The following is a 12,691-nucleotide window of genomic DNA, read 5'->3' on the forward strand; positions in this document are numbered from 1 at the left end:
AATCCGCAACCCGGATTAGGTGCGGCATTGATGCGGACAGTTGCGGAGGAATTCCGCCATGTGTGGTCATGCCCTAACGCTGTGCAGTGAAAGAAGCGGGGCAGTTACAATGAGAAGTGTATGATGCTGATTGATCAGCATCATACACTCCTTTTCACAACCAGTTGGTAAAAAGTAAAAACACACCCAGTTGTCCATTAAGAAACTAATTAGCATAAATCTAGAATAGGTCATAATTGTCAAAAATGACAGGTTTTTCAAAATAAAAACAGTTATCCACATTACAGCGCAGATCAGAATATGTAGCTGGTTACAGAGCCTCTTTAAAGCATCAGATCTTTTAGTTCCAGGGGATTTGAGAGAAACAGGCTGTATTAATGGGTGCAATACAACATGGGGTTTAACCAAAACTCATTTTATTCAACTTTTGCAATAAGCAAATTATGATCAGAGATACTCTGCTTCTATGCTGTGAATTGGTATACACTTCTATATTTGACCAGACCATGCAAAATAACCAGAGCCAGGTTCATCTCACCGCAAGCAGAGGGATACAAAAAATGACTTACACAAAGGTTTCTATTCAGGATGCAACCACTGTACAGCCCTGAGGGCTCCAGAACTAGTTTGGCATTTCTACAGAGTGAAGGCTGAGCAGAGATTATCCAGACGCAAGAATCAGAGGAGCACAGCCAAATGGGCCTATACGATCAGGAACAACTGCTCTATAGCCGAGTGTAGGAGCCAAAGTGAGAAGAAAACTACTCAACGTTCGATAGGGTAAAGCTATAGATCACATGTACAGAAGTTTGTGACCAATAGCAACTGGACAGTTGCTTCAAGTAAATCACAGCTTGCTATAGGGGCCATCTTAAAGGGCTTTTCTGACAAATGACGTTAATCACCAATAGAGAATAGGTGATAAATGTATAATTGCTTGGGGCTCCTACCAATCACTAGAACGGGAGTCACGAGTACCCCATTCCTCCTCATTGCACAGCCACGAGGCGTTTGAATGGTGCGGCAGTCGAGCATGTGTGCTGCCTCTCCTATTAAAGTGCATGGGACTGACTAAGTGCTCAAATAGGACCATATATGCACTTCATTAGGCCATTTCCTCAATGCATCACCATTTAAATACCCCATGAAGAGTTAACATACAATAGAGCAATTCTGTTTACCACAGAGCATACAAGCCAATTCAATGATATGGCAAAACTACGTTTGATGGGACAGACTAGGCGTTCCACATAAATGAAAACTGGCAGCGGTCTCAAAAACTTCCAGCGAGAAATATGACAACCATGATGTAAACACCATACATAGAGATCACTAAAGAGGAGCAGGTGTCCCATTACCAACACTAGTCAATGACTTAGGTCCCATGCACACGACTAATTTTCATCCGTAATTACAGATGAAATTGCGGACCCATTCGTTTCTATCGGCTAGACATCTTTCCGTATATTTAGGTATGTGTGTCCGGGACGTAGAAGTGAAACGCAAATTATAGAACATGTCCTATTCTTGTCCGCAAGTGCGGCACAAACTTGCCCTTAAAAGTCTGTGTGTGCTTGTGCAATTGCGGACGGCTACGGATGTGTATCAGTCGCATCTGTATTTGCGGATAGTAAGAAGAGATTACATCATGTGCCTTACCAGCCAAGTATCCGATAGAATGGTCAGTTCAAGTGCTCACTAAATTATGTCCAACTACAACTCCAAAAGCATTTATCACTCCCTAATAGGAGAACATTCATTTAGCAAAGCCATCTGATACCTCAATACAGTAAAACGCACTACAGCTGGCTATACATTAAGATTTCGGACAGCCTTTCCTTAGTATTTTGTTGCACATTGTTGGTCTGTGAAGGTTGTCGTTCTGGACGACGTTGCCTTAAGTTAACAAAACTAATTTCATGCGTTATTGGATTCTTATTAAAACCCGAACAGACCTCACAATAAATTGTCATGCCTACACATTCAGGTTATAAAGTGGGGTCAAGTAGTGCGGAACGTCCTTAGGGCCTGCCGACCTGTAACGGAATTGCTGCAGAAAATTTCTGCAACATTTCCGTTAAAACTAGCAGACATTCCGCTGCGAAAAAAAACCACCATTTCTTGCGGGGTTTTTTTTACTGCCACTTCCGCCAATTCACTCCACTTTCCGTGGCAGGAATGGACATGCTGCGGTACGAAAAATACACTGCAGGTGAATTTCTGGTGGGAAATTTCATGCAGCATGTGGATGACATTTGTTAAATATCCAGATGGTTCAGAACCATTGTGAAAGTATGGAACGAGGGGACAGAAAGCAATTATAAAATCTATATAGGAAACCTTGGCATGAGCAGAAACCTCTACCTGTTCCCAACAGGAAAACTATGAGCTCTATAAGAAAAAAAAAAAAATGAAACATGAAGGAGCTTCAGAAAGGATTATGCAGGTTACAAACTTTACTTAAGATGCTCATTTTCTTAGTTAATGTCAAATCAACTGATCAAGGAACGTGGGATGATATTGTGTGAATAACTCCCTCTGGACACTAGTCCTTTATGCCATTAATAGATAACTGGAGGTCATAGAAACATTTGCCGTCACTTGTCAAAGAACCACAAACTGCAAGAAACTTGTGGCCAGCGAGGCAGAGCAGAGACTATACTAAGTTTTAGCCGTCATTGTTAAGAAAAGTTGGTGTTCTGCAACGCACAGTCAGATGTTTTATACCAAACAAAGACTTTTCACTCCTCAGCAGCATCAATAACTAGAACTAAAAAAGCCTCCGCCAGCCACACCCTGCACAATGGAGCCAAGTATCTCCCCATTACAGAGTGAAGCTTGACAGCACTGTAGGCGCAGCATTAAAGAATCATTCTGGCACCCCCTCCCCCATGTCTGAAAAAGTGATTAAGCGAAAGGTAGCGAGGTTTTATCCATTACCAGGCATTTTATTAGTGTTATCTGCCCCGGGCCACCATTGACACTTGATCCCAACTCTGGGTCTGCTGTAGGGACCCAAGGTCAGAGTCTTATTGCAAGTCTATAAGGGCTCGTCCACACGCTGCGGAGTTGCTGCGTTTTTTCCGGACAGGATTTCAGATGGAAAAACGCAGCAGAATACAGCAGCAGCATAGTGGAGATTTAACAAATCTCACACACGCTGCGTAAATACTCAGAGCAGAAACTGGCCTGCGGTGCATAATTTTCGGACCGCAGCATATAGTCAATTCCTCCTGTGCAATGTGGATGGAATTGTGTATTCCAGGAGAGGTCATCTTCTCCCAGCATTGAAAAAAAAATGCAATTTACGCACCATTTTCTGCTGTAAAGAGACACAGGAAATGAAGTGCGTTTTTGCCGCATGGGAATGTATTGTCTTATTCAACAGAATCGCTGTAGAAATTTTCTGCAGCAATTCCTGTGTGTGGACAAGCCCTAAAATGGATAACGAGACTCTTAAAGACTTGCGTTGAGAAACCAACCTGTGGCCCTACGCGGTAGGATATGGGCTGTCAAAGTGGGTCATGTGATCTAACAGCGGCCTGACAGAGCGGCTAAACAGTAAAATAAAGAGCCCGGTTAGGGAATAAACCTCCCTACATTGAACTTAATCACATTTTCAAAGGCGGGTGGATGTACATTTTGCCGGAATGCTTCTTTACAGATAAAAGCTTTATCATCCTGCAGAACTACATTGCTTTGAAAGACCTAGGGAAGGTTAATTTTTTTTTTTCTTGGGAGAAGGCACAAGAAAAAAAAAAAAAATATTACATGGCAGCTCTACCACCAATTACCATGGTTTCAAAAGGCAACGGCCTGTACACTGTATATCTTACAATAAAGCAGCAACAAGTTGTACTTAAGAAACCAGTGGTCTGTGCCAGAACATCTATTTGCCAAATGCATTCAAACCAGGACTACGGATCTTAAAGCCAAGACGAAATGCTTTACAACATTCATGTCAATAGAGAAAAGACAAGCCTTTACTGTACTACCTCCAGGAAGGTAAAGGGGGTCCCGGCTTTCTAAGCAGACTGCTTGTGGGTCCAGACTGGAGGGGAAAGGGGACGGCAGAGGCTGCTGTTGCCATGACATTGGGATAAAACGACCCACTCAGCAGATTATTCAGCAGCTGCTGCACTTGATAGAATGCCAAGAGTCTCTGGTGTGTATGAAAGCCTAGACTGGCACTAGAGCAGCGTACGAAGGGGAAAGAGTATAGACAGGGGAGGGGGTGAAACCTCCCAAGTATCAAGTCATTTTAACTATGGCTGATCAGCTGAGATTACTTTCCAATAAGCTTTTTCTCAAATAGTAATTATAGGAGACAGACAACTACTACCACTATTAGGAGGAGAGAGAATACTACCAGATTATGGGAGAAACTAGGCCAATTATAGGAGAGAGACTTAGTATTGAATTACAAATGTATATACAAAGATCTGAACAATTTCTATGGAGGGAAAAAAAATAAGATAATCCAACGATCCTGCGGGAAAAAAAAAAAAATTGGGATCACTCTCAAAGCTAGAAAATCTTTGACACTACCGCAATCTTTACACACACACACACACACACACACACACACACACACACACACACACACACACACACATCACACACAACCGCCTCATCGTGCCCGACCTGCACGTAAGTCAGTCAGGGGTTGTCTGCAGCCTGGAAGACTAATGTGTTTTCTGTTTGTCACTTAATATAGCAGTAAATTCATTATCTTTGGCTCCTGTGATCACATGTGCAGCAGTTCCCAGTATACATTACAGATACTCAGAGCTTTTACAGGATCATGGCAAACAAGTGTTGAGGGACCAACTCAGCCAGAGCCCTCACTCCCACATACAGAGGATATTGTGCATATTGTATGACTTGGAATGACAACTATTCCCAGATTCCAAACCCATAGAACAAAGGAGTTTCCGGATATGAAAGGAGTTTTCCACTGACTACTTCAACTACAGAACCATCCTGCAAAGCACAAGATGTATTTTTTTTTCAGCATTTGTACAGGGTGGGATCTCCTTGCCAAGAGTTATTTTAAGTTAGTTAGTCTTCCCTGTGGATTCAAGAACCAGATCTACTGGTCACAGAGTATGTGTAAACTGGTGCGCAGACTAAGGGTATGTGCACACGACCACTTTTCAGACGTAATGGAGGCGTTTTACGCCTCGAATTACGCCTGAAAAGACGGCAAACATCTGCCCATTGCTTGCAATGGGTCTTACGATGTTCTGTGCAGACGAGCGGTCATTTTACGCGTCGCTGTCAAAATACGGCGTGTAAAATGACAGCTTGTCAGAAGTGCAGGACACTTCTTGGGACGTTTTGGGAGCAGTTCTCAGACTATTGAAAACAGCTCCGTATTTTCAGACGTTTTGGTTAAGCGTGTGAACACACCCTTACATTTCACTTGTGAAGTCACCTGATTGGAAGGGACTATGGACACACGAAGGTTATATCCACATGGTTGGACTTGCTGCAGATAATTCTGCAGCAAATTAGACCTCTATTCCGCAGGGAATTCCGGCCTAAAGTCTGCAGAATTTTGTGCTGCCGGCCTCCTGGTATGTTTCATCCCATGATCCCAGATCTGGGAGCAGCCTCACGTCGCTACATTAGATCATGGGAGGAGTAGGATGTTTTATTTCAAGCTGTCGCAACAGTTGCAGATTTTTACAATCATGTTGAACTCCATGGTGAAAATTTGAAACTAATACACAATCCTTATACAGCACAAATTGACACACTGCGGCTTAAGGCTGCACCGCAGGTCAATTTCTGCATGGAAATATTCATCAGCACGTTGAGATTTGTTAAAATCTCACCTACTTTGCTGCTACTGTAAGGACCTTAATATTTTCTGCCTGCAAATCTGGACAAAAAAAATCTGCAGCAATTCTGCTATATGTGAATAATGCCCAACAGTGAACGCAGATCTGTGTGCTATATAGTGCAGCAATCAGTTTAGCAGACAGAAATCTATTACAGAAGACATAATTTATCAGACGCCAGTTACTTCAATTGGTTCAATGTTCACTTGTAGTAATTTCTTGCATTCCCCATATGCCCTAGAATTGTTGTCTTTTCTTAGAACAATATTCTGTCCTATTCCACTGTTACTCCTGTAAGTTTATGAATAAAATCACTTGTCAGGTACACTTATGATTGGACAGTCAGTGTAGGGACACACCCTATTGACAGGGAGAATTGACATCCCGTGGTCAACTTATCCATACATTTCCAGTAGGAGTAACAGAGGAACTACATAAGTAAAGACTAACAAAAGATGCTATACAACGACTAAACGAGACATATCCAGAGACCTGACAACTGCTCTAACTTTTGATGCAGGCCAAAAGATTTTTGCATGCCAAGGAAACCATATTCCCAGTTGCCAACCTGCAGGAAAAGCCTGCAATAGACAGACAATTGACTGCTCAGATGCATTGCTAAAGGCATCTAATAGTACTACAGCAACACTCTGGGCAAAATTGATACACTTGATGCTTAGCAGAGCCTGAGGGGCACTTGTATAGCAATTTCATTCCTGCACTAGGAACATCATGACGTATCAGTTATGCCCGGAGCTTTCCTTTATAGAGGCTGTCACCACATTATAAGTGGCCTATCTTGTACATGTGATCGGCGCTGTAATGTAGATTACAGCAGTGTTTTTTATTTTGAAAAACGATAATTCTTGACTGAGTTATGACCTATATTAGCTTTATGCTAATGGCTTTCTTAATAGACAACTGGGCGTGTTTTACTTTTTGACCAAGTGGGCATTGGAGAGAAGTGTATGACGCTGACCAATCAGCGTTATACACTTCTCTCCATGCATTTATCCTGCACATAGTGATCTAGCTAGATCACTATGTGCAGCCACATACACACATTAACTTTACTCAAGTGTCCTGACAATGAATAGACTAACTCCAGCCATTAGGGGATGTGTATTCAGAATCCTGACACTTCGGTAACGTTTGTGTGAGAGTCAGCAAGGCAAGTGTAATCTCGTTTTAAATGACAGTTGACAGTTTACAGTATAATCTCACGAGATTACGCTTGCCTTGCTGTAAATCTCACAAACGTTACCGAAGTGTCAGGATTCTGAATACACATCGTGTCCTGGCTGGAGGTCATGTATATTCATTGTCAGGACACTTGAGTAACGTTCATGTGTGTGTATGTGGCTGCACATGAATAGAGAGAAGTGTAGGACGCTGATTGGTCAGCCTCATACACTTCTCTCCATAACGCCCACTTGGTCAAAAAAGTAAAAAACAACATGCCCAGTTGTCCATTAAGAAGCTCATTAGCAGAAAGCTAAAATAGGTCATAACTCCGTAAAATTATTTTTTTTATGTAGAAAAACTCACTGCTGTAATCTACATTACAGCGCCGATCACATTATGTACAAGATATACACACTTATAATGGTGACAGAGCCTCTTTAAGACATTGCAATTCATGCCATTATCTAATGTAGCACCAACTCTAGCCCACTTTGAAAGTACAACTCCCAAAGTTCTGTCAGTTTTATAGCACGCTGAGAACTGTGGTTCACAGCAGCTATAAAAAAGGTACATTAAGCCTGCATAACCATGATCCGCATTTACCTGAAAACAGCCAGATGGCAGCTTTAGACGGACAGTGGATCTAAGGCCCGGTTTCTGTTGCCTGATGGGCAGAAGAGCGCAGACTTGCACTATTCCACTCCGATAAACACAGAAACATGACAGACCCATTAAAAGTGAATGGAAATAGTCAGTTACACTACATTCACACGAGTGTCAGATGTCAGTGCACAAAAAAACTGACCGTATTTCCTGCATTTCATGTCCGCGTGCCATCAGTGTGCGTAGCTTGTAGCATCCGTTTTCACGTCCATGGTTACCCTCTGCAAGCACCTTGTTCAAAATTCTCTACATTTCTTCACCAACTGATGTGTGAAATACTGACAATCGGATGTCGTCCGTGTGTGGTCAGTGTTGTTCATGGACCCATAGACTTCAATGGGTGACAACGGCCGCAAAAACAACAAACATGTCTGAACAGCCCCATTGAAATGGATGGGTCCGTGTGCTGTCAGTTATTTCAACTAACGGCACACTGATGAGGAACACTCATCTGAATGAGCCCTAACAGTTGCAAAACTTATCAAACATGAATCCTGGAGAAAAAAAAATAACCCATAGTGTCAGTGCACTGTGATCTTTATGAATTTCAGTACCACTCCTGCCATGATCCGAGTTGAGGGAGAAGAGACGGTCTAAATTAAATCAGGTTAAGCCCACTTAGAGTTGTGTTGGATTGCTTTTCAGTTTTTCCTCAGGCCCTCAAGGGTTAACCACATGTGCAAGCCACAGCACTTCTTAGCAGTAAGTATAATACACACAAGAATGCAATGTGGTGGTTGCTCAAGTAGTGGTTTAGGGAGTCGGAGAATGGGTGCGGCGCTGCCATTCACTCTTAGTCTGCCCTCTAAATGCAGGGTGGGAAGGCAGTCCATTTACAGAGCTGGCTGCAGCCCACCGAGATGACACTGCAAGGATATACAGGAAGTCTGCAAGTGTAAGAACAGATAGAGACAAAGCAGGCAAAGGAAGGAGGAGAGGATGAGAAAAGCAGATGTCTACTATAAGCAGATCTTGTGAGAAATTCTCAGTTCCAGCTGTCTTTAAGTGTACCCTCTCCCATTGCATTGCAGTTTAAAGTGGAACTCCGCCTTACCTTGTGACAGGTCATTGAAAGCATTGGCACTTTCAAGATGCGGTGTTAGACTCCAGGGAACCACCAAAAAAGCTTAGTAACTTACTAAACCCCACGACCCTTTATTTTAAAAAGGTGAATAGCAGTCCCAGCTTGTGAACCCACAACAACGCCAGAAAACAAATTTAAAGACCACACTTTGCCATATCAGCAATGAATGGCTAGCTGTCCACCCTGGCCGCATGGTTCTGTAAATATCTAGACTAATCAAAGTTGGTTCCACCAGTCCAAAGGGAGAAAATAGTAATCGTTAGCCTGGGCTCAAACTGCAGTTTTTGGCCGCGCAGCACACGATCACATGGCAAAACTATAGAAATTTGACCACATGACAATACCATAACGTGTGAACCCAGCCGTACCATTTTTGCTGCAATCAGGGTTATCGCCTAAAAGTAGTAGTTGCATGGGACTCCATTTTAAAAGTTGCAGTAAAGTCTTGAAAAATTTAAATTGTACGCCAAGGGGCAGAGTTGAAGTAGAACTATAGGTCTCAGCATGCCCAGGGCACACTGATCAAGGAAGGAATTGATAAACCCCCCTATTCATTAGTGCCAGCAACACAATACTTACTCCGTGTAGGCTCACCTTAGGGCCTGTTCACATCAACGTTAGGCTTCCGGCCATCGGTTCCGTTCAACCTTTCCGTCGGCGGAACGGAAAGCCAAACACCATAGCTTCCATTTGCGTTACCATTGATTTCAATGGTAATGCTTCCGTTGCAGTTAGTTTCTGTAGACTGCCATTGTAACCAAAAAAAAAAAAAACTTTACGGAAACCAACTGCAACAGAAGCATTACCATTGAAATCAATGGTAATGCAAATGGAAGCTATGGTTTGCCATTCGTCGGTTCCTCTGACGGAGAGGTCGAATGGAACCAGTGTAGGTACACAAAGGAGCTCTAGTATAGCCAGTGTCATGTTCCATTGGATGTTGTATGTACAGAGGTATTCTCCAATAGCAGCCTTGCTTAGAGAACATCGCCGTACACACTGGAGTCGGACAGTCATGGCAGAGCATGGAGGTCGTGCAGCTTTGCACTATAGAGTTGTATGGCCTCCAAGCCCTTCCATGCAGGCTCTGTGCGAGTGTGCAAAAGGCCTTAGTCATGTTTAGAAGATTCCTGGACAAATACTCTCTCACATAAATTTCTGGTCCACACCCATGTCCAAAGGGGATCATATTTGAGTGGCACTGATCTCAGGCTCGCTATAAAACATCAACACTTTCTCAACACTTGTCTCATCATGTTTTACAGTCAGATATACCTTAGCTGAAAAAATTTGACTTTTCATCTACCCAACTTTAATGGGTTTGTGTGATTATTCATGTCCTTTACGTATATGCTGTGAAAAAAGTACACCCTTGAGGCACATATATTGCACAAGCTGAACTATGAAGGAACAGAACATAGAAAACAGTAGATGTAATCTAAATCATAAGCAAGGGAGGACCAACCTGACATTGAAGTCTGGGATAGCCAACAAAAGGAAGCAATGTTCTGCCAATACCATACATAAGATGCTGTACCCTGACAAGCGCTGGTTTGGCATGGGTTAATCTAAAGGCAGCATCTTTGTCTGAACAAAGAAAATTACAAGTCTAAGGTTTCCTGAAATGCCTGGTCTGGGAATCCAAAGGAAATACCATAGCAACCACATTCCGCAGGTCTGCTGGGATCACCAAGAGCATGACCCCAGAGCTGCCCAGATTGGGGGCAATTTACTTAAAGATGCCCAGAACGATTGACATTCTTTTGTATCTGAACATAAAACTATGCTTCTAGATACAAGGTGAAAAGAGAGAAGTTTTGCCTGGTTATTCATCCTCTAACGCCATACACGTCATAACTGCCACAGCTAGGAGAGTACACATGTAACAAGGGCAGGGATCAGCTATAGATGCCACCGGACTCAACACTTCAGATGTAGTGCCAGTTATGTGGCATTCTAAGTGGCAGACTAGACAGTACCCCAAACTCAACAGGTCCCACAAGATACCCTAAATGCCAAAGTAAAGCCCCTGACGTAGATGGTACAAGTACAACCACTAAGCAGCAGTTGGTGCAGACTTCTATAGAGCTGGGAGCGCATAAGGGTCATCGCCAATCATATACCGGGGCACCTACTGCAAACAACGATGCCTCAGGCTGCATAGCAGTTACATGGTCTGTGAGGCCCGTACTTAGTGCCCAGCTCAAGAAAGTCAATCTACAACCAAGTTAGTTTGCTGTTCAGGCACGCTAGGCCTAGTAGTTCTACGGCTAAACTGAAGACCCCTTGTTAAGAAGTAGAACATTTCATTCTATGGAGCATTAATATGTAGAAGGAAGAGATGGGCTACATCTGCACGCCAGACAGCAAGTGTCCCAAACCACACTCAATAAAGAGAGCACAACGTTACCATTGTGAAACTGGAGATACCAGTACACCTGGAACATATGGTCCACAAAACAGTCATGTCTATGTATGTACCCGCTGAACTGACTAGTCCGACCCACTTATATAGTAGTAAAAAAAACAAAAAGGTATTCACAGTGGGGTCTACGTACACAATACCTGTATACCCACCCCACACATACACACTGTCCTGGCTGTAGAAATCCACCTCCTACTAGACATAGATACAGTAACCAGTGCACCACACTCCCCTCCTACAGAGACATGCAGTGTACCCCCCCTCCTTAGACATGTGCAGTGTACCCCTCCCTCCTCCATAGATATGCAGTGTAACCCCCCCTCCTCCATAGATATGCAGTGTACCCCCCCTCCTCCATAGATATGCAGTGTACCCCCCCCTCCTCCATAGATATGCAGTGTACCCCCCCCTCCATAGATATGCAGTGTACCCCCCCCCCCTCCATAGATATGCAGTGTACCCCCCCTCCTCCATAGATATGCAGTGTACCCCCCCCCTCCTCCATAGATATGCAGTGTACCCCCCCTCTTGTCCATATACATTGCGATTACCCTGTCATCTCTCCATATACACAGATCCTGGTCTCACCTATGGACACGAGCTTGATGTTCTCCCGGTCCAGGAACTCTAGGGCCACGGACACGTTCTCCAGCTGCATCTGGCGGAAGGTGGGTCTCTGGTTGTACTTGCGGTACATCTTCTTCTGGCTCAGCACCTCCAGTAGTGCGATCAGACGCAGCCCGTCGCTGAAGTCCGCCTGCAGGTTGGCGATGCGCTTGTTAACGCACTTCAGGTGCTCGTTAGACCAGCGGGTGAACGTGTTCTGCTGTATCTTCTTCCATGGCGCGTCCTCCGCCAGGTCCTTCTCTGTAGCCGGCATCTCTGCTGGATCTGCCCCGGGCACTGCTCCTGCTGCCGCGGCTCCGCTCTGGGTGAGCCTCTGGTGGGCGCTGCTCATTTTTAAAGCGTCTGTCAGAGCAGGCGGAGAAATGAGGGGCGGGGCCTAAACACAGAATGGAGAGGTCTGTCAGGCTGAGGAGATGCGGTGCATCACATTATATCTATGTTCACTTCAATAAACTTTATGTACATTTATCCCACAGAACATCAACACATAGCAGTTGTTAAAAATTCTGCATCTTATCTGCTTCTAGGAAAGCTGAGTGACGACCAATATGACTGCCATTATATCTGCAGCTAGTTTCCCAGAGCACTATATGGCAAGCAGGTCATGTTGGAGCCCCAGAATATAACAGTGCATTTTAAGAGCCTGGAAATGGGTGACAACCTATGGGCCCTATCTTGGCTGCTGCATTGGTAGTTACCCAGCTTTGCTAGAAACAGACATAACTAAGAAATACCCATATTTACTGAGGATCTTAAAATGAAAATTAGTCTTTGACAAGTTTACGCCAATGTACTAAACAACTACCTAAAAAACAATAATAATACATATCCTTTTATCAGAATCATTCCAACACTAGAGCA

General features: G+C 43.7%; 1 protein-coding gene across 4 annotated transcripts in view; it reads right to left on the reverse strand.

The window, feature by feature from the left end:
* Nucleotides 1-12,691, reverse strand: part of FLNA (filamin A) — a 90,789-nt gene that overhangs the window by 39,754 nt on the left and 38,344 nt on the right. For all 4 annotated transcript variants that reach the window (XM_075835409.1, XM_075835407.1, XM_075835408.1 and 1 more), the window contains exon 2: nucleotides 11,792-12,206. In XM_075835409.1, the coding sequence (XP_075691524.1) occupies nucleotides 11,792-12,161 (370 nt within the window). In that variant the 5' untranslated portion in view covers nucleotides 12,162-12,206. The remainder of the gene's footprint in view (nucleotides 1-11,791; nucleotides 12,207-12,691) is intronic.

The sequence above is a fragment of the Rhinoderma darwinii genome, chromosome 8, assembly GCF_050947455.1.
Source record: "Rhinoderma darwinii isolate aRhiDar2 chromosome 8, aRhiDar2.hap1, whole genome shotgun sequence".
NCBI lineage: Eukaryota > Metazoa > Chordata > Amphibia > Anura > Rhinodermatidae > Rhinoderma > Rhinoderma darwinii.